Source organism: Rhipicephalus sanguineus, chromosome 1 (genome assembly GCF_013339695.2).
Source record: "Rhipicephalus sanguineus isolate Rsan-2018 chromosome 1, BIME_Rsan_1.4, whole genome shotgun sequence".
In the NCBI taxonomy this organism is placed as follows: Eukaryota; Metazoa; Arthropoda; class Arachnida; order Ixodida; family Ixodidae; genus Rhipicephalus; species Rhipicephalus sanguineus.
The window spans coordinates 228617741-228638441 of record NC_051176.1 but is presented as its reverse complement, the minus strand read 5'-3'; the positions used below and the strand labels follow the sequence as shown (position 1 = coordinate 228638441).

The 20701-nt window shown below is 43.5% G+C and overlaps 1 protein-coding gene across 1 annotated transcript; it reads left to right on the top strand.

The window, feature by feature from the left end:
• Positions 1 to 5104: 5104 nt before the first annotated feature.
• LOC119373654 (lysosomal aspartic protease) lies at positions 5105 to 18555 on the top strand. Its single transcript, XM_037643715.2, has 7 exons — positions 5105 to 5262; positions 10657 to 10798; positions 12951 to 13074; positions 15658 to 16099; positions 16918 to 17059; positions 17474 to 17572; positions 18289 to 18555. The coding sequence occupies exons 1-7, from the start codon at positions 5198 to 5200 to the stop codon at positions 18448 to 18450; spliced, it is 1176 nt and encodes a 391-aa protein (XP_037499643.1). The 5' UTR covers positions 5105 to 5197; the 3' UTR covers positions 18451 to 18555.
• The last annotated feature ends 2146 nt before the right edge of the window (positions 18556 to 20701 follow it).

The window sequence follows — 20701 nt, the reverse complement described above, 5'->3', positions numbered from 1 at the left end:
TGACTGCGCAGTAAGAAATGCCTGGGTGCGTTCACCTCCGTGGATTCCTGCGTAGGTAGGCACCAATTCAACAGCTACGCTGTCTTTGAACCCTGCCTTTTGTCTGTGAACGATGAACACAAATTTCTTGTTTTAATTTTCGACACTCGATTGCCTTTCGTTCCTCACATCAAGGCATTCAAGTTGAAATGCTTAAAAACAATAAATTTGATGAAAGTGTCGCATTCATTGTGGGTAACCAACAAAAAGTGACTCGTGTCTTGTTAAAAGTCGGCTGGACTATGGCTGTATAGTATATCGATCAGCTACGTTGCGGCAAACCAGTGTACTATGTATGGCCAACGCGTATACTGCATGCCTACTGTACACCCTAAAATTCTTTTCGCTTCCAACACTTCCCTGTGCAAAACGCGTCACTGACACTTCTTTCCTAAATCTTTTCGAAAAGCGATCGTATCTTTCAAGGCCGGTTAGCCTAACCTGTACCGCGATGGCTATTGAAGCAGAAATACCACTAAAACGAGTCGCTAAAGCTCCCTCTTTAGAATCGCCCCCACCGTGGGACAAGACAACACGCGATAAACCTTTCTGCCATATAGATAAGCGACACAATCTCTGAGCAGCTACAGAACAGCATTCTGTCCTTTCAATACAAATATCGGTGCTGTCAACAATTCTACACACCAGCATCGAAGGTGACACACTCTGTATCTGCAGCTGCCATCGGGCCCGACTGTACCACATCACAAAGGCTCAACCCACATATTAGCATTTTCAGGGCAAAGGCATATGAAGTTTTAACTGTCACAAAACACATTGTCAGCCAGAAATTAGTAATATTTACAGATCCCGTCAGTGTTGCCCATATACTTCGTACACCGGCAAGCCACACAAAAATATCATCGTTAGCAATCTCGAGAAGTATTTATGCACGGCACATCAAATGTCCTCGGAGATTACAGTTTTCTGGGTACCAGGCCATGTAGGTATTGACGGAACCGAAAAAAGAAAATTGGGGGACGCTTAAGCGTCGCCTTTAAGAGTTGAATGCGATTTGCATTTTTCTCAATTTTAGGGGCGAAGCTCCTTAAGGCGGCACCCGTTCGTCCCTCGTAGTCGTAGTAGTGCGTAACCAGTCGTAACGTTAGTACCAGATCTTGACCTCCAAGGTGGTGCCGGTGGGAGATTTTTCCTGTGCGTTGTTGAACAATAAAAAATTCGCAGCGTGCGCGTTAACTAAAAGCCGAATTCTTCTGTCTCTCATTCCCCATTAGCAGCCATTGGCATGTTCCAGTAGGAAACGTTAGTAGAAGTAGAAGTGTAAGTGTTAGCTAAAAGCCGACTTCTTCTGTCTCATTCCCATTAGCAGCCATTGTTTACCTCCAAGGTAGTGCCTGGTGAGATTTCTCCTGTGCGTGATTAAACAATAAAAATTTTGTTCAAAACGCCGTTGATTGATGAAATAAACCAAGGAAAGACGCCAGATGCTTTCTAAAAGCAAAACGAAAGAACGCCAGATGTTTCTAAAGCAAAACGAAAATACGCCAGCTGCTTAACGAAAGACGCCAGATGTTTTCTAAAGCAATGGTTTTCTAAACAATGAAAATTCACAGCGTACATGTAAAATTAAAGTGAGCTGCAAGTCGTCATAACTCATCGAACCTTTAGTATAAACGCGCCCGATCTCACGTCGGTGATGATGTACTGGGCAGAATTCACGGGAGATTCACGGTTTACCGATGAACCTCCGCAGCTTCGCCCACTCATCATCATTCACTCCGTGGATATGCTGTGATTTTTCCGTCACGGACAAGATGATGATTTTTCGCTCACAACCAACGACGCCGACGCCGACTCCGACACCGGAATTTCTGCGAAACGAGCTTTCTAACGCTGTTGCGTTAAAAATCAGCGCAGCTTGCACAAAGTCCTGCAAGGCTGGGTCACAGCAGCGCTGGGGGACTAGAGGAAGAAGAAGACGAAGAGAGCGCGTGCTGTTCATGAAAATGATCGTTTGTCTACGTCACACGGCAAACTATGCTTGTTGTACTGTACTATACATGGCTATGCTTTCTCTCTCTCTTTTTCTATCTTCTTTTTTTGTGTATGTTGCTTTATATCTCTTTCTCTCTCTGTCCATTTCATTCTTTGTCTTTCTGTCTATTTCTCTCTCTTTTTTTCTTTCTCTTTCATTCTATGTCTTTGTTTCTCTATCGTCCTCTCGGTGTAGTCGATCTCTCGCCTTTTGTCTTTTTATTTGCTTTTTCCATTTGTTATTTCTTTCTCTATCTTTATCTCTCTGTAGTCGGTCTCTCGCCTTCTATTTTTTTCTATGTTTATCTCTTGCTTTCTAACTCTTTCTCTCTATTTCTTTCTCTCCTTTTCGCTGTTCCTTCCCTTTATTTCTCTCTCTTTTCTATGTTTCTTTCTATGTCTTTGTTTTTGTTTTTCTATCTCTCCCTCGGCGTAGTCGGTCTCTCGCCTTCTGTTTCTTCCCTTTATTATTTCTTTCCTTGTCTCTCTCTCTCTGTAGTCAGTCTATCGTTTTCTATCTTTTTCTCTGTTCCTTCCCTATCTATCTATCTATCTATCTATCTATCTATCTATCTATCTATCTATCTATCTATCTATCTATCTATCTATCTATCTATCTATCTATCTATCTATCTATCTATCTATCTATCTATCTATCTATCTATCTATCTATCTATCTATCTATCTATCTATCTATCTATCTATCTATCTATCTATCTATCTATCTATCTATCTATCTATCTATCTATCTATCTATCTATCTATCTATCTACTCGTTCTCCCATCCTACTTTCCCTCCTCCTAACCCTCACATCTCTCCTCCTCACTCACACTTCTCCTTCCCACCACCTTGCTGTACTATACTATACAAGGCCATGATCTTTGCCAGAATGCCTGGATAGCCGAGTGGTTAGGACGCTCGCATTCGGATCGTGGGTACTATAGTTCGGATCTCGCCTCGGCAAAATTTTTTTTCGCAAAGAAATTACCTCTTTCTATTTCTTTCTTTCTCTCTCTTCCTTTATGTCTTTCTCTCTCTCTCTCTCTCTGTACTCGCTCTCTCGCCCATCAAGTTATTCCATTCCTCGCCGGACAAATGGGCGCTTGTCTTCTGGTAGCGAAGCAGAAGAGGAAGAAGAGGAAGACGACGAAGAAGAAGACGAAGATGGCGCGTGCGGGTTCATGATGATGATAATTTTCTATGTACTACACACGGCCAACCTCGACCTTAAGAGCTCTGCTGTAAAGGCAAGACAATATAATCACCGCAATGTCATCAGCATATCGCAGGTTACTGAGGTACTTTCCATTAACTCGTATCCCTAAGTTTTCTCAACCTAAGGCCCAGAAAACCTCCTGTAAGCACGCGGTGAATAGCATTGGGGAGATCATGTCTCCCGGCCTTGCGCCCTTTTCTACAGTATTTTTATCGCCTTCTTTATGGAGGACTACGGTGGCTGTGGAGCCGCTGTAGATTTATTTCTTCCAGTATTTTTATATGTGGTTCGTCGACGCCCTGATTCCGTGGTACCTGCATGACTGCTGAGATTTCGACCAAATAAAATGCTTTCCTGTAATCTATGAAGGCTGTATATAAGGGTTGTTTATATACCGCGCATTTCTGTATCACCTGATTGATAGTGTGAGTATGGCCTAGTGTCGAGTAGCCTGCACGAAATTCTGCTTGGTCATTTGGTTGATTGAATTTGGCCTTAATTCTATGAGCTATTACTTTTGTAAATACCTTGTAGACGACACTAAGCTGATCGGCCTGTAATTTTTCAAGTCCTTGACGTCCTCTTTCTTATGAATTAAGATGATGTTAGCCTCTTTCCAAGATTCTGGTACTCTCACCGTCAAGAGACACTTTGTGTACAGGGTAGCCGATTTTTCTAACACAATCTGCTCACCGTCTTTCAACAGAAAGAGAAATTATCAAGGCTTTTCTTATTCATACCAGCGAAGGCTGCGCGGCTCACCTTCCATCATCCTATCTCAAAAAGAAATTGAATTTTTGAAGGCAGCCATGATACCTTAGACATAATTGCTTTGCATGTGTTTATTGTGGACGGAGACGTGTTGAGCTGATGTGCACTATGTGACTTTTTGTTTTCTGCTATTTTTTTCGTTTTTCCTTTCTTTCTATCTTCTGTTCGTGTTGTACACAAGCAACTGTCTGGCACGGAAATAAATCAGTTGTTAGCACGCGCATCACCCCGTGTGTGTCCTTTTTTTCACTTGTTCTTTCGTCGGTTCCTCGCAGCGCGAACAGTCATAAGTCATACCAACTAGCACCCATAGCATCTTTACTTGCCCTGCTGTCGCATTTCAAAAACTCCAACGCGCGATGCCTATGGACCAACGTTACTAGTACTAGTAACGTTGCTATAGACTATACGTCGCCGCGTGAGTTTCATTCCATATCGCTATGGGTTCATCTAGGCTTTCACCTTCACGTTCTTAGAAAGTTCTAGGCATCCCCTGTAATATTTTTTTAAATACTGTCCATGATCGTTTTGACGCACAGCAGGTGCTTAGAAGAAGAATGAAAGTAACACACGTGGGGTGGACAATGCCAAGAAATAATTTCTGCATGGCTTAATTTAGAATAAATTGTGCCTACTTTGACTGCTAGACGGGCATCAGATTAGTTGCTTCTGCTCATGTGAAGGTAAATACACTCGCACTAGACGTGCATGCAAACAGGTGAAAGAACGTGTATGTAATGCCATATTCATTTACCTGCCCTACTATAGTTAACTGTTCTTAGCGTTCTCGAGCAAAAAAACATGGCAAGTATCCGGACACACCGTTTCGTTCATGTTGGCTGTAGAAGGCATCTCGTGCATCAAATGCAATGAAGCAAAGCTTGTTTGCATTAAATAGCGATTGGGTCTGGTCTGCTGCCTGGGCGCTGAGCTTTGCACAAACTTTATCACCCTCGAGGGCAGCTGAGTTGCGTGTAAGGACCACACGGTCAACTGTACCGGACGCTGCACCGGAGAGGGGCGCTGCGTGCTGCATCTTTTTGAGTTGCCGGCGCTGAGCCAGTGTCGACTCGCATGCCCAAACCACTTGCTCGGCAGCACCCGTCCGAGCTCGGACGAACTGAGAAGATTGTCGTAAGGCAGCGTCAAATAACCAGGCTCAGCATCGTTCCGACATGAAAGGGTGCCGATACGGGGTTGTGCTTCTCGTCCTGTCGGCGTCAGCGCTGGCACAAATAAGGTGAGAGCGCTTGACTTTTGCTTCGGGCAGCGTTGTAGCCGAAAACACCCCCATATCAGGCTGCCTAGGCACGCTGTCTGGTGTAACGTGGAGCTTTGTCGCAGATAAATAATTTATGTATTGTTTTAAGAAAGACAATTGTAAACGTTCAGGGTTGCTTTTCATGTATACGACTTGCGTAGTAGATAGCCAGACGTCTTTATCTGGTGAGTTAGTGTTTTGATGTCACGGTAGGTCGGGTACGAAAGATATGCAAGCACCGTGCGCACAGGTAGATACGACCTAACGCCGTATGTGTGCATAATTTTCGCACTGAGCCCACAATGCATAGCGCATAATAAAACAAAAATTATGGCAGCTTCGCCCCATTGGTGCCAAGCCTGAAGGAAGAGCCCAGCCGGGCGGCCTTCCTTGTTTCTCTCCATTCTTCTCTTTCTTTCTTTTTCTGTCTGTTTCTTGTATCTCTTTTTCGTATCCGTTTTTTTATTCCTTTCTTTTTCTCTGTATCAATTTCTTTCTCGTTCTCGCTCTTTCTATCTTCATTTCTCTTTCTGTCTTGCTCTTTGTTTTTTAAATCTCCTTTTCGTGTCTGTTTCTTTCTATCTTTTTCTCTGTTTTTCTATATTTCTTTCTATCTCTTTCTCTCTCTCTCTCTGATTCTTTCTCTTTATGTCTTTCTGTAATTTCTATCTATTTTTCGTGCCTGCTTCTTTCTTTCTTTCTCTGTCTTTCTATCTTTTTATGTGTTTCTTCCCTTGATTTCTCTTTATCTTTCTCTCTGTCACTCTCTCTCTGTCTGTTTTTCTCTCTTTCCATTTCTTTCTTTCTTTCTTTCTTTCTTTCTTTCTTTCTTTCTTTCTTTCTTTCTTTCTTTCTTTCTTTCTTTCTTTCTTTCTTTCTTTCTTCTTTCTTCTTCTCTTTCTTCTTTCTTCTTTCTTTCTTTCTTTCTTTCTTTCTTTCTTTCTTTCTTTCTTTCTTTCTTCTTTCTTTCTTTCTTTCTTTCTTTCACGTGTTTCACGTGTTTCACGTTTTCATTTCGCCGAGCAGAGTTTCGTTTGACACTCGCACCTGCTGTACTCGGTGGCGGGGCTTGCCCAACTCGCCCAATTCCTGTGGTGCATACCCACCTGTGGAGTTTTGCACGACGAAGCACAAGTTACTGATAGGTTAAACAGCTTCGCTGTTAAAGATATGCACTGGCATACACGTTTCTACCTTCGAGTTACAACGCTAAAGAAGTCTTTTAGGAGAGGGAAAACAATACTTCAATTAAGTGGTATCTTTCGGTGGATGTCGCATGATTTCGATGATATATCTTTATAATCTTGAGCGTAGTGTAGGTTGAACCCAGTTTTGATGAGAGATTGATGGCGTTATGCGTCGGAAGGCTGTAATGAAGATTCAAGGGTGTTGCTATCATTGATTTCCACACGGTACCGCATGAAGGGGCTGGAAGGAGGAAGGCACCGTCGCCGAAAAGCAACACATAATTTGCAAGTGGCATAAATGTTTTGGAGGGGGCGCAAATTCGCTTAGAAGACTTAATTTGCGCCCCCTCCGGACCGGTTAGGGGTGGGGTGTGGGAGTGACTGAGGGTAATGTTTGCGACTACAGTAACGTGGCGGGGCTGTTGCGGTAGGCTGGCTAGTAGCAACACACGCGATGCTAGTGTGTTGACATTCGGAAAAATGTCGTCGCTCTGAAACTTCAGCGAATGTGGAATAAGATGTTCTAGCTCGCATGCGACAGCAGAAGCTACATTTGCGCGAGCAAGCATCTAAACGCGATGTTTCCATGGATGACCGCGGTGCACGTCGTCATCGCAATGAGGGTTGCTTATGTGGACCACCCATGACAGTGGTTTCATAACGTCACGTGAAGGTAGCGTCACATTTACGTTCACAACAATGAAATGTTTAGTTGCATTTTCCGAAATTCGCAAACACAAGAAAGAAAAGAAATACTAGAAAAATGCATTGCATTTTAATATTTACAAAAAAAAGCTAGGAGACGCGCACGCTTATGGAAAGTGACATGGTATCGTATTTGTTGGTGCGTTTTCGCCGCCTGGGGAGCCAAAAGTCATTTTTCACGACTTTGTTCTAAAGAATTAAATATGTAAATCCTCGTTCAACGAAGAAAACGGTGCTCGTTTGAGTCTATGCAGGACACCATTGATGCGAGCTATCTCAATCCCGTTCTTAACTGTTTTCTGTCAGTTAAAGATATTTGAAAGGCCAAATTACATAGGAGCAAAATCACCTGTCTCTTACGCTTTAAATGCGCCGAAAGTCAGATAATTGCCTCCATTAAGTTAGGTTTCGGGGCGCGAAGCGGAATGACCCCCCGCGCGGAAAACATAAACGGTTGGCTGGCGAGCAGATCAAGACGGATAATGTTCTTACAGCAGGCTTCATTTATAGTTAACTCAGTTTAGCTGAATACGCCGATGTTTCAACAGGCATCATTTGTTTAATTTCAGTAAGGTGCAGCGCAGAAGAAAATAAGTGCTACATGAGACCTGTGTCAGTGAACCGTTCTATTTAGATTAAGCGCCAAATGGCCAGCTCGCGAATACTGGTAAACGCCTGTCTCGGAGCTTTCGGGCAGCGAATGTGCGAAGAGGGACTTGTTATTAGGGGTAAGTCATTTTATTAATCGAAGAGGCAGGATAAGGTTGCAAATAAAACTGTGAAATAGCTCTAACTGCAGTCATCACTGAGGAGCTCTTTCACGCTATATACTGCCACGTCGATATCGAGGAGTATGTAGCAGAAAGGTTGCAAGTGGCGCGTAATACTGCCGGCTTTCCCGTGCATTGCTCGAGAAATTTGGTTAACGTTGGGAAGGCACTGAATGAATTGTAAACAACAGGGAGGGAGGGACACATACTCTTGCGTGCGCGAACCCATTTGTACGGCAGAGACAATCCTTGCGTCACCGGTAACATTCATGGCGTAGTCTGTCTTAACATCTGCGAGTTTTTGCCGGCATTTTCTTAGAATTATTATTAACCTTAGCGTTGTAAGGATAATATGGAAAGTTAAGAACACGAAAATAAATTGTTGTGAAGCGAGGAAATTCTTGTTGTCCCTTCAAGTTTCCTTCAATACGAGCAAAATACGCGGCAAATATTATTTGGTTCTAGCACATTTTAACAGAAGGTTTACCTAAAACCTAATATGCACTCAGCGATATTATGCGGCCTGGTGAAATATCGCTTTAAATGCCTGAACAGGCGGCATAAATTCTTTCCCAAACGGCTGCTTAAAATGTTACGTGTACGCAAGTGGGAATGAAGTAGATTCCCCTGCCTCGTGAAAGAGTTTATGTTAACCGACGAGAAGCCGTGCTAGTTAAAAATCACGAGAGCCCAACGACAACGTTAAGAAGCATCAGGCCGGTTGCGAATATCCATCACACTGTGATGATCGTGCTTCACAGCTTCATTCCCCCATGGCGCTTGGCTCATCCACAAGTTCGACTCACGGTACCAGGAATAAGGACAAAAGCACAGCTATCGTCTTCGCCGCTCAGTCTCAGCTTTCTCTGCTTTGGCTGTATGAGAAACACAACGAGCACAACAATCTATATGACGACGCTTCAACCACAGTGGTTGAAGCGTAGTTTCGCTGCAGGTAACATAGCCTTGTATAGTATATAGTATAGCAAGGGGGTGAGAAAGGAAAGTGAGAGTGAGGAGGAGAGACATGAATGTGAAGAGGACAGAAAGAAGAAGGGGAGAGAGTAACGCATATGAGAGAAAGAACGAGAGGAATAGCGAGAAAGAGAATCAAAGAAAAAAGGGAGAGAAAAAAATATAGAAAGAAAAAACAGGAATAAAAAGATACAAAAAAGAAGTAGAAGAAACAGAGAGAAATAGAAAAAGGTGAAGAAAGAAAGAGAAAAATAAACAGAAACAAGAAAGGACGCCCGGCTCCGCTGTTCCTTCAGGCTTGGCACCAGTAGTACGAAGCTGTCTCAAGTGTGTTTTTTTTTTTGCACGTAAAACTCCAAATACCGCAGCAATTAGAACTATGCGCGAAATATAAAACATTTGCGGTTTTCTATATTAACGTTGAAGTAGTTTGCATTGATATATTGGGAAGTTATTAATGTATTCTGTCCTATTCGGTCCTATTCGGTCCTATTCGGTCCAATATTACTGGCGATATACTGGCAAATATTCTGAAACGCTCAGAAATGTGTTAGCAACACCGGCTTAAATGTCCTTACTACGAAAAAGAGATATATCGTGAAATAGCCCGCGAGTACAAACCAAGCGCTCTGGAGCCAAATGTTTCATGAAAAGCTCGTCTGGCGGCGAAAAATCACATTCAAAAGTAAAGACAAAAAAAAGGGACACGGACCACCCCTAACACCACTACCAAGAATAAGAACGTTTCGACAAGTGGTGTTGTCTTCTTGGTGGCGCTGGTCGGTTTTGGGAACGATTTTGTTCACAAACAAAATCGCTAACACGAAGCTTGCGAGCAAAAATTCGAACAAGGCTCCCATTAAGGGCACGATGTGTCTTGCACTTTGTCTCGTTGATTTGCTGTCGGCGTCCCTTTTAAACCTTTGGCTATGTGGTATCTTGTCTTGACTATAGCCGGAGAAATGAAATTACTTTCGTTTATGGGCCATCCAGCAAGCCCGCGAGGCGGCGAAGAGGCAAGGCCTCGACGTCCCCACGTGGGAGGCCTAGGCCAACGAACCTAAATTGCTGGTTCATAATAAAGTTTATTCCTCCTCCTCGTTAGCGCGTGCTCAAACGTTGCTCGTCGTGATGACAGCAAGTTAATTTGTGCCTTGTTTTCATCTGAGCGGACTTTATTATCGTTTGTATGAGACTCGTTTATAATCTATTCTATTTTACTCATCTTCATTACAGTGAAGCGAATAGAATACTCAACCATAACCTATGGGTCGCGGGTGACTCAGCATTGCCTGTTATTATTTCGCAACACAAATTTTAACCGCATTGTTACTACGTTCTATAAACAAATGCGACTTCCTTGTGTGATGAGAAGTCATTGAACAAGAAATGTCGCTGGTGCCACTGTTTCGGCAAGAGGACTTTTCTTCAGGGTAGCAGTTGACGAAGGCATGTTGCTGCCCTGACAAACATAGATGAACTTGTCTAAGCGTTGGCTGCAGAGACATAACTTGTTCAACGACTTCCTATATCACTTCAGTTCCCCATCTTCCCCTGCACTTGTAATGTTTGGTAGCCTTCATTATGCGAAACGTTCTCGTTATTTGAGGACAAGTTCTGTTTTCGTGGTAGTCTTTGCGCAGTGGATGCAGACTCGTCTTCCTATGTGTGCGAATGTATTATCGCAAATAAAATGTATGTCTAGCTCTGTCTCTTTCTTTTTTTCGCACCTCTAGAGTGCCGCTGCGACGAATGAGGTCCATTCGAGAAACCTACGACGAAGTAGGCGCGCCCATGACTTTTCTGGAAAGCAACAGCCACCTTGGAAGATCACAAGAAAGCGATGTCATCGTGGAACACTTGACAAACTATCTTGATGTAAGTGCGATCTCTCATGCTACGGCAAATGTACAACTACTGTTACTAATACCAGCAACAGCGTTTATTTTTCACTGAAATGTAGGTGTCTTTGCGATTTAACTTAGGTCGTTTAATCGAGGTTTTCTATTAACTCCTTAAATCGGAACGCTTCTGAAAGAAAACAGCAATTCCAGTGTGAGAGGATCGGATCCTATAGCTTTTGAATAGCGCTAGTTGTTAAATGCATGAAATACGTGAACATTTTGAGTGGTGCTGTACTTCCTGCTTATTTTTAATGTCAGCATACAAAAGCAGCAGCGAGACGAAACGTTTTTGAATGTCGAAATAATTTAATTAATTCGCAAATAAGCCTAACTATTTGCTTTGTCGTTACGTTTGATGAACCAATCAATGCCATTGTTGCAGTTATTTATCTCATATTGCGCGTATTATAATTTGTTTCATAAAAATTATATTTCCTGATTAAATTGTTTTAACAGCTCTATGCTTGAATTGCCTGCTCAGCCAGTTCAAGCAAAGAGTGCCGCAATTATGCTTCATGAAAATAGAAAGATAACATTCATATAAATATAAAAAGGGACTATTTAGAAACATTATAACAATGATAATCAGTACAGTACCCCACATTAAAGCCAAAACCGATGTCTGCATTATGGAACAATAAATAACGTTCAGTTTTAGAACAGTATACGCACGCTGAGTATCTGCCTATTGTATCTGACATTTTTCTCTCTTAGCTCGCGCTGCCAAGTAGGAAGTATTGACGAGCGTTATAACTATTAGAGCGCCGGTATTGCGGTAATTTACAATCTGTAAAACACTGTCTCTTTTGAGAACGCGGTCGCGTTAATTTATGCGCCCTCTTGGCGTTTGATGAACTGTAGCAAGACAAAGTTCCGCAGCTCTCACTGTATAAATTAATTGTATAGAAATAATCATTGCAGAGAAATTACAGCTTCCGGCACTCTATTATGCCGTGTCCATGCAGTACCAAAATTCTCACCCTGTTGTATTTGAATAAGCGCTTATATAAACTAAGTTTTTACGCTGGAATTTTTCATAAGGCCAATTCCAACAGATATTGAAGTTAGATATATTATGCAAGCCAATGAGCTGACGTGAGCGTGATGATTTTGAAGTGATTGTTAAATCAACTCACACATGAGAAAAGGTCACACACTCCATTTTCACATCCGATATATATATATATATATATATATATATATATATATATATATATATATATATATATATATATATATATATATATATATATATATATAGAATGCGCTGTCGAGTCAGCCGCAATTTCATTTTCCTTCCCCTGGAAACGACATTGCGCGTCAAAAAAAAACAAGCAATTCACTCTTGCTCACCACTTCACATATGCAACTTGTTCTGCTTTCTTGCTTTTTACGCTTAGAGGCATCAAAACATTCGATGTTTCATTCAGTACCCGTAACTCACTTTCTTCTCAGATATTTGAGGTCAATTCAATTCAGAGATTTCACCGTCTGCCCATTATACAATTCAGACCAACTGCCAAAATGTAATTACCTTATATCTTGTCAGTTTCCCGTAATAAACTTGTGGAATGCCATGGCGCTCGCTGGCCATACACTTCAAGAAAAAGAAAAGTCCCTTGCCTTTTTTTTGTCAGTCCCGACTTCCCACGTATATGACTCTTCTTAAAGAGACACGTGAACTCTCTTTGGAGATCATTAAGCTCTCGTCGGAGAGTCATGGGACCCGAAAGAGAGTTGGCGTGTCTCTTTAAAGAGAGTCATATATTTGTCTTAGAGTGCATCTGGTACTTGTGCAAAAAAAAACAAAAACAAAAAAAACACTGTGCCTCATCGTTATAAACCTGTCTCAGAAAGACAGTGGCTGATTTGTTTGCACTTTACTTTTTTTCTCTAGCGTTTTTCGACATCACTTCTTGCCCGGTTCATCAATTTTAAGAGGACTTCCTGAGGAAATGGAAGAACTAATCTGGCTGCTTACATACAGCTGTACCTTACCTATAGACCTGGCAGTCGAGATAAGATGCGCCGTATCGGAAATCCGCCGGCGGTGGGCGATGTGCGGCCTGAATGGGTTTAGCGCTTCAGCGTTTCAATTGAAAGCGGTTTCAATTATCATGACGCAGGCGCAGTACTACGGTGACATCACGATTGGCACCCCGCCGCAACGTTTCCGCATTCTCTTTGACACCGGCTCCTCGGACCTATGGGTTCCGGCCAGTAACTGCATCGAGGGGGACCACTACTGCCGTAAGAACTGTACTTCACCCCAGTCTCGCGCAGTCGTGAGGCTAGTTTCAGCGCGGCGTTAATATAACGCCGTCACTGCTTCCTGAGCAGCTCGGAAGCACATATACATACGGAAGCACGGTTGATGGCACGAAAGAAGTTTATTGCAAGAACAACTAGATATACGGGACCCGAAAAATGCGGTGAGTGCCCCGAAGACCTCGCCGATGAACTCTGGCTTCTTTTGTAATCATAGATTCTGCAGGCGAAAAAACACAAATACTGCGGGTAGAAGGTAGAGGTGGCGCACAAGCGCGAGGTTAACGTTCCTATTTCGTCTCATATCCATCTTCGTCGTGTTATGCATTGCAAATTCTTCAATGTCATTTCTACGCGGTGCTTCTCATTACCTCTCTCTGTATGCGCAGACCGCGCCATACTCTTACTCGGAGCGCGCCAACTTTGTGCTTCTCGAAACGCGGACAACTCAAATTAGATTGATGAAAGTCGCTCAGAAGAAGTAATAAAAATGCCGAAAGACTGTTTTAGAGGAGCATAAACTTCATCGTGCGATCTGAGCGATATTTGGAGGCTACTCAGGAATGTATACGTGTAAAAATCGTGGCTGATGTAACTGCAACTACTGAACGAAAGCTGTCAACAAATAATCGTTCTTACGAAAGGTTAATGCTCAAAGTATAGGTACTACATTCGGTAGAGGCAGTCGACGCGGTTATCTTACATCTTCGATTCCACTCCGCCTGATTCTACCAAAACCAAAGCAACGTGTTATTGTGCTGAAATTAGACACGATGCATCGTGCGGATTTCTGATCGCCTTGTTATAAGCATGACTATTTCATTTTGATTAAAATAGAGCTGACACTAATTTTGCGAAGTGACCTAGCGACGTCTGCTCGGGCCGAATTCCGCATTAGCTTTTGGTAGTAAAGATTAAGGATATTAAACGTTTACTTTGCGAATGGGCAGTAATTATATCAAAGTCGGAGCCACCGCCGTCACTTTCCGGCATAGTGGTCTTCCGAATGATATCCAGTTGTTCTTTACGAGCACCATCTGATCCCCTACTACTGCTGCACATTTCTAAATCGCATCCCAGTATCTTTTTCTTCATTTCCCTCGATGTGTGTCCCTTCTATAGGCGTAAATTCAGTTGTTCTAAAGAAGCCCGACGTTTATCTACTACGCGCATTTCATGGCATCCCCAGATCAAACTCTTCCACTTACTATCAACTACAGTGTCAGCTACCTAATCCTTACTGTCTCCTATCCGAATCTTAACATTATATTTATCTGGTTCGGTTTCATCCTTCACTGCGTGGGGCTCAGCAACCGCTTGCCAGTATTCTCTTGTTCTCTAAATTTCAGCCCAGTTGGTCAGTTCTGACAATACTTATCATAGTTGACGCAGGAGCGACGCCGATGCAGTTTGCTTATGTTTCGTTTGATAACAAGGAAACTGTGAATGAACCAGGACAGGGAATGCATTAGTTGGTATTGAAGTGCAGTAATAGAAGATAATTTTTATATCTCCCGCTAAAGGCTTGGATATGCACGCACGCAATGATTGCAGGAATTTGAAGTGGCAACGCTTCCGTTACATATTTCCAGGAACATTTGCGCTTGCCAGAAAGTATAGAGAAACGGAAAATAATAATGAGCTATCAAAAGAGTAAAAGTGAGTGCAGTTTGCTGAATTATGTGTAAGTGGCAGATTTTTTTCATAGACACACGTGTACCAAACAATAATTTGCGACATTACTTAAAAATGGAAAAGTGCAGAATTTGGTAAGTCAAGAAAGCGATAATGTTGATTTATTTAAGCTGTCTTAGATGCATTTGCAAAACGACCCGAAAAATCTCGTATAAATGAGAAATCATTTTCATGCAGTTCAGGATTTTTATATTTCCCTTGAGGTTATAAAGTAGAGAAGTGAGAGAATCGTCTAGATGTAACTGTTTAGCCTACTTGTATGTGTAAGACGCAAAGTAGATCTGACTGAAGCAAGTAGACCCGTGGAAAGTATTGTATAAACTATTTCGTTGCCTCAGGCGTACAAAGTGGAAGTGACAGTTAGCCCCTGATTGTGGCCAAGTCATATTGACTTAAAGCTATTAATATTACTTTTGCTTCAGAGAGAGCAACAATGCTACTGTGGCCACCTTTGCATAAATTCTGAAGGGTTTTCCTGGTTCGAAGCACATTCTTTGAGAAATTTGAGAAAGAATTGACAAAAAGATGTAAAGAAGGAAAAATAGTGCCGGATTCTGCTGAAACTATAAGTATTTGCATAATCTGCTAAAGACGCCGAAAACTCACAACTGCGACTAAAGCTGAAATTGAAAACTTTAAACCGTGAATGGTGCTCCAGTTGAAACGGTGTGGCTGACGCTTTTCAGCGGGTTGAAAAGTCACCGTTTGAATGAATGTTTTTCTCCTTTAGTAAAGAAGTTTAACTAAGGGTAGTCATGCTTGGATTCCAAAGGTATTCAAGGGTATTCAGAAGCATTCGCCTCGTGTCCACCGTCGCGCGTAGAGCAAATAATTATTACAACTCATTGGTCAACTTGCCTTTCTTTGCAGCGCTGCACCAGCGGTATGACGCATCCCTCTCAAGCACCTACGTGGGCAACGGAACTCGAGTTCACCTGGCCTACGGCAGCGGGCCAGTTGCGGGTAGCATCGGTGTCGACGTCGTGTCCATTGGCGAGTGCCCTGTGCGAGACCAGAACTTCGTGCAGGTGGATAACAGCCAGGACCGTGCCTTTGCAGCCGCCCAGTTCGATGGCATCCTGGGGCTCGCATACCCGGCCTACTCTGTGTTTGGCGCTACGCCGGTCTTCGACAACATGGTGGCCCAGGGCGTCGTGCACCGACCCCTGTTTTCTGTCTACCTGAACCGAGGCGCCGCGGCTGGTGAAGGTGGGGAGGTTTACTTCGGAGGCATCGACGCCGACCACTACACGGGAGAGCTAGTCTACGTCCCCGTTTCCAAAAAGGGATACTGGCAGGTTTCGGCTGACAGGTACAGGGCCAACGGCTTGCAACCGAGATGAAATTCGAATAACTGGGAAGTCCTGCTTTGACCACGGGGCTACTATGTTTTGATGGCTTTTTGCAACGAGGCATTTGATCGTTAACCGACTGTAAGAAAAAACAAGACAGCTTTCTTTTCAGGTCTTTTTTCTTCTTTTTTTTTGTGATCAGAGGATTACGCGGCAGCTACTTCCAAATATCTGCATACATATACTTTCAAGTTTTACTTCCTACCTACATTGCAACAAGATAGCATAACAGAAGATGCTAAGTAGCAGTATGATCTTTCGAACATTAGTTTCATCATGTATGCTTACGCCCTTTCATATTGCGATTTTAGCAAAGTGAACTTGCTTCATGAAAAAAAAAAAAGAACGGGGCCACACAAGTGCCCTCACGTTCCTTTCTGTCCGACTCCCTTTTAAGCGGTTTTTACTTTTCGTGACACCTTTCCGATACGCACGTGTTAGAATCTGCAACTCATTGTTTCTTTCGCCCTGAGTCTGAGTTTAACCTTGTAGCAAAACGTAACAAATAATACTTTTAAACCAGGAAAATAGTTCAGTTGATATGACCACAGATGCAGCTGGAGAAACACTCCGAAGCCAATTCTGAAAAAGTCCTTACACACGTAATTTTTGTCATGCTTCATGCAAATAAAGGGGTGCGGGCAGCACATTTTACATTGTAACAAGGTGTAGATACATAGAATACCTGCTGGCTTTGATGATGCAACTTAAAATTTACTGCCTTTCAAATAGGTACTACGATCAAAATGCATGTTTCATTTCTGTCTTCCTTGAGCAGCATATCCGTTGGCGACAATAATTTCTGCCCCGGAGGCTGTCAAGTCATGGTTGATACGGGCTGCTCGACCATCACCGGGCCCTCGGGTGACGTCAGGCGACTCATGAAGATTCTAGGTGCGACGCCTTACATGAGGGATCTGGTACGCTGCTCTTAACAATCGTAATTTTTTCGGCAAGTTGCCAATTTGAGAGATAGAAAGAGAGAGTGAGATGGAGAGAGAGAACGGTTAACCAGCTATGGAACTGAAGAGACGTCACGGACTTTCCGCGCGTCTTTCGGAAAGCGCTAGATTCTGCCGATGCAAAACTATACCGTACTAAAATGGGGAACACTGCAGCATTAAGGTCCTGGCTTCGACCTTCCTGCGTATCACTCTGCGAGAAGCCCGTGGAGCAAATTATTATTATCTGACGTAATTGTATGTAAGGGTGTCATTCAGGAGTATGGATCCTGAACAGTGAACACTATTGCCAATGATTGTAATAGGTTGATGAGCATTATTTGCTTTAATTTTAGACCAATGCTGATGATTATTATTTTTTGCTCCTTTTAGAACCAGGTTGAGTGCAGAAACACAAGCCTTCTGCCCGATTTTACAATAAATATTGGAGGCAAACCATTGATTCTGAAGGCAGAGGACTACATAGTCAAGGTAAATTCTTCTGTTCCACACACATAGCAATACAGTCTTGATAAAACTAGAACAAAAGCCTGGAATGGCTGAAACTCTGTACGACACTTTACACCGAAGGACGTTGGCGATCTGTGAATTCATGATGACGTCATCACATGATGATGATTTTTGCATCCCCTCGTGTTGTCGCCGACGCCGCGGGACCAGGGAGTAACCAGAAATTTTTTCGGGGGGGGACGGGGGTCAACTAAACTTAAGTCCTTATGTATGTTCGTACGTGCGTTTGTATGTGTGCGTGCATATATACACATGCAAAAACTGAACATTTTTGGGGGAGGGTGGAAGGGCGTTTGAACACCCACACTCCCCTGGCTACGCCACTGCACCTGAGTTTTTATGGTCATTAGCCTGCGCTGATTAGACGTAAATGAACAGCCAGAGAATTACCTATAAGTACGACAGCGCTACACAAGCAAAAATACCATTTTCGTAGACAGCAAACGCAGAATAAAAAAATGTGAGGGGATTCTCCAAGAACTGTTGCGGCATTCGCGCTGAAGGACAAACGACTGGTGCACGTGCTCTAACGGTGGGCGGTATAGGAAGATAAACAGCTAGCGATAAAAGGCTGCACTGGCGAGAGCGCAGATTTAGTTGTGAAAGACGTCACAAAGTGACGCTATGGAGCTCATGGAGCAGGGAACCGAGAAATGGTTTGCCTCACCCACTTGCAGGTGAAACGCGACGACAGGATCTCGTGCGTGGTCTACATAAAGGGTTACGACTTCGGTGCCGGCCGCGGGCCACTCTGGAACCTGGGTGATCCGTTCCTTGGCCGCTACTTCACCGTGTTCGACCGTGAAAACGACCGACTGGGATTTGCCGAGGCACGCTGACTGCATCGCGGCCATAAAACGCCAGCGTCGCGCAGGCACCGATCGATCGAAAGTGGGTCGACGAAATTTCATGGATCTTTTACTCCCACTAACGGACACCATAAAGCTGCAAAAAAAAAAAGAGAGAAGATATATCAGGACATAAAAATTGAGATTTGTAGGATTAGCTCACTCCCTGTATGTCAGGAGTCATTCTGAGGGATACCAGACGCCGTGAATTTTCGCAGATTGGAATTGGGCAGCGTTAAACAAGTTGTAAAAATGGAATGTAGCAAACACACAAATAAACGTACAGAAACTTGCGATTTGTTTTGTGTTGATTCTCTTATAATATAAGAAACGTCTATATATGGGAATTTGTGTCTTTTTGCTGTACGGCGTCGATTCTTGATCTCCCAAGCCTTGCAAATGCATGAACGCAGCCTTGCAATGCATGACGAGTTTACGCCACAGCTGCGAAGGCATTGCCGATGCTCTTTTGTCACCATATCCTGGAACCCTTCCACAAGGCTGGCGCTTTGTGTCAATTCAAAAGAAGTCGAAATTTGAAACAAAATCAGTGTCATTGCCTATATTAGGCCCTGAAAAGCAGATTCTAAGGCAGCCATGGCACCGGAGTGAAACGCCGAGTAACGCCGTTAAAACCTTGGGGCCACGGCCACGGGTAATAACAAACGAAATGTTACTAAAGATCGTTCGCAGGATTTTACTACCGGATATTAATGACCCTGATGAGAAGGGGATTATGTGAATTAAGCCGCAAAGTGCTGCCTCCTTTCTAGATAGTTTATATACAGCTTTGCCACTCGCTCTTAGACTTTCTACATGAAGCAAATTTGTATGTGTACCCATGACACCCTGTTTTAATGCCTAGGTGCGAGTTTTCGACATTAAAGACAACAAGAGAAAGAATTTACCCAACAATATAGGCTCGAAAGACGTAAATTACCGCCACCGCACGATAAATTAAACTGGAGCGATGCCGTAACCGACCGCTTACTCCAAACACACTCATTCCCTAGCCCGCCCGTCTTACACCACTGCTACCCGAACTCATACCCTACCGATCTATGTAAAGCGTGCGGGCTAAGAGCAACGCTGCGCCACATGCTCGGGGTTGGGCCGGCAACAACAGTCCTGAAGCCGCCGCAATTCGCGATGCGCATAACGGCCGACAATACCAGATCACAGGAAGCCTCGAGCTCACTCGTTCCTGCCGTCGCCCCGGCTGCAGGGGACCTTCTCCGTCGGAGCCCCCGCCGCTGGGAGGTGGCCGTGAAAAGCTCGGAGCTGAACGACCAGCTCTGGGCCGTCCGGCAGGCCGAAGATGCCGCCCGAATCCAGGGACTCCGAGCCGTCACCTGAGGCCGCCAAGACCAAACTTCCGGCTAACTGTACTCAATAAAGTCTATTTCTTCCTCTTCTCGCTGCTCTTGTGCATCAACCACCATACTCTCGCGTATGGCAGCTCGCGCCTAACGAAGAAAGCGCCGTTGTCGCGCATGACGGACGTGCATGCAAGTGCCTTTGTTTTGTGGGGACCATAGGTCGACAAAAAATATTGAGTTCACTCATACTCCCACTCATGAAATGTGTTTTGCCCTGACGGCTCACTCGCACCGTAAGACTCACCAAAATTTTTCTCAACCAGACTCACTCGGACTCAGACTCACTAAAATCTTTCTTAATCGGACTCACTCTCACTCAACCTCACTGAAATATTACCCACCCGGACTCACTCAGACTCACACTCACGCCTTGATCTGAGTCTGAGTGAATCGACTCATGAGTCCGTTGGCGTATAATTAGCTTTTTCGATCGTGGTGTCAATGCACTTTAACGCCAATATCTCTCATAATCGGTGCTTTAAGGTACGCATTTTCATCTCGTATCTTCAAATACGAGTTAACAGTGGTCACTGTTAACTTGGACTCCAACTCATCAAAACATTAATCACCGGACTCACTCATACTCAGACTCACGGCTCGATCCGAGTCTGAGTGAGTCTGAGTGAGTGGACTCATGAGTGAGTTTGCCGACTTATGGTGGGGACTATATATACAGACACTAGTTTTCTTTATAGACCATCCTGAAAAGCCAACCAATATAAGATCGGACGCACGCTGCACAGAGAAAAGTGTTACGTTATATAGCACCAACACCACCTCAGGTAAAAGGAATATTCTTATATGTAGGCTACTATTATCTTTCGCAGAAGCAAAGTCTAGCCAATCGTGAAGCTGGACATTAT

Bases quoted from the DNA above. Each gene is read 5' to 3' on its own strand.
- LOC119373654 (XM_037643715.2), top strand. From the start codon at position 5,198: ATGAAAGGGTGCCGATACGGGGTTGTGCTTCTCGTCCTGTCGGCGTCA. The intron at 17,060-17,473 runs GTACGCTGCTCT...TGCTCCTTTTAG, and splicing joins CGCCTTACATGAGGGATCTG to AACCAGGTTGAGTGCAGAAA. The intron at 17,573-18,288 runs GTAAATTCTTCT...ACCCACTTGCAG, and splicing joins CAGAGGACTACATAGTCAAG to GTGAAACGCGACGACAGGAT.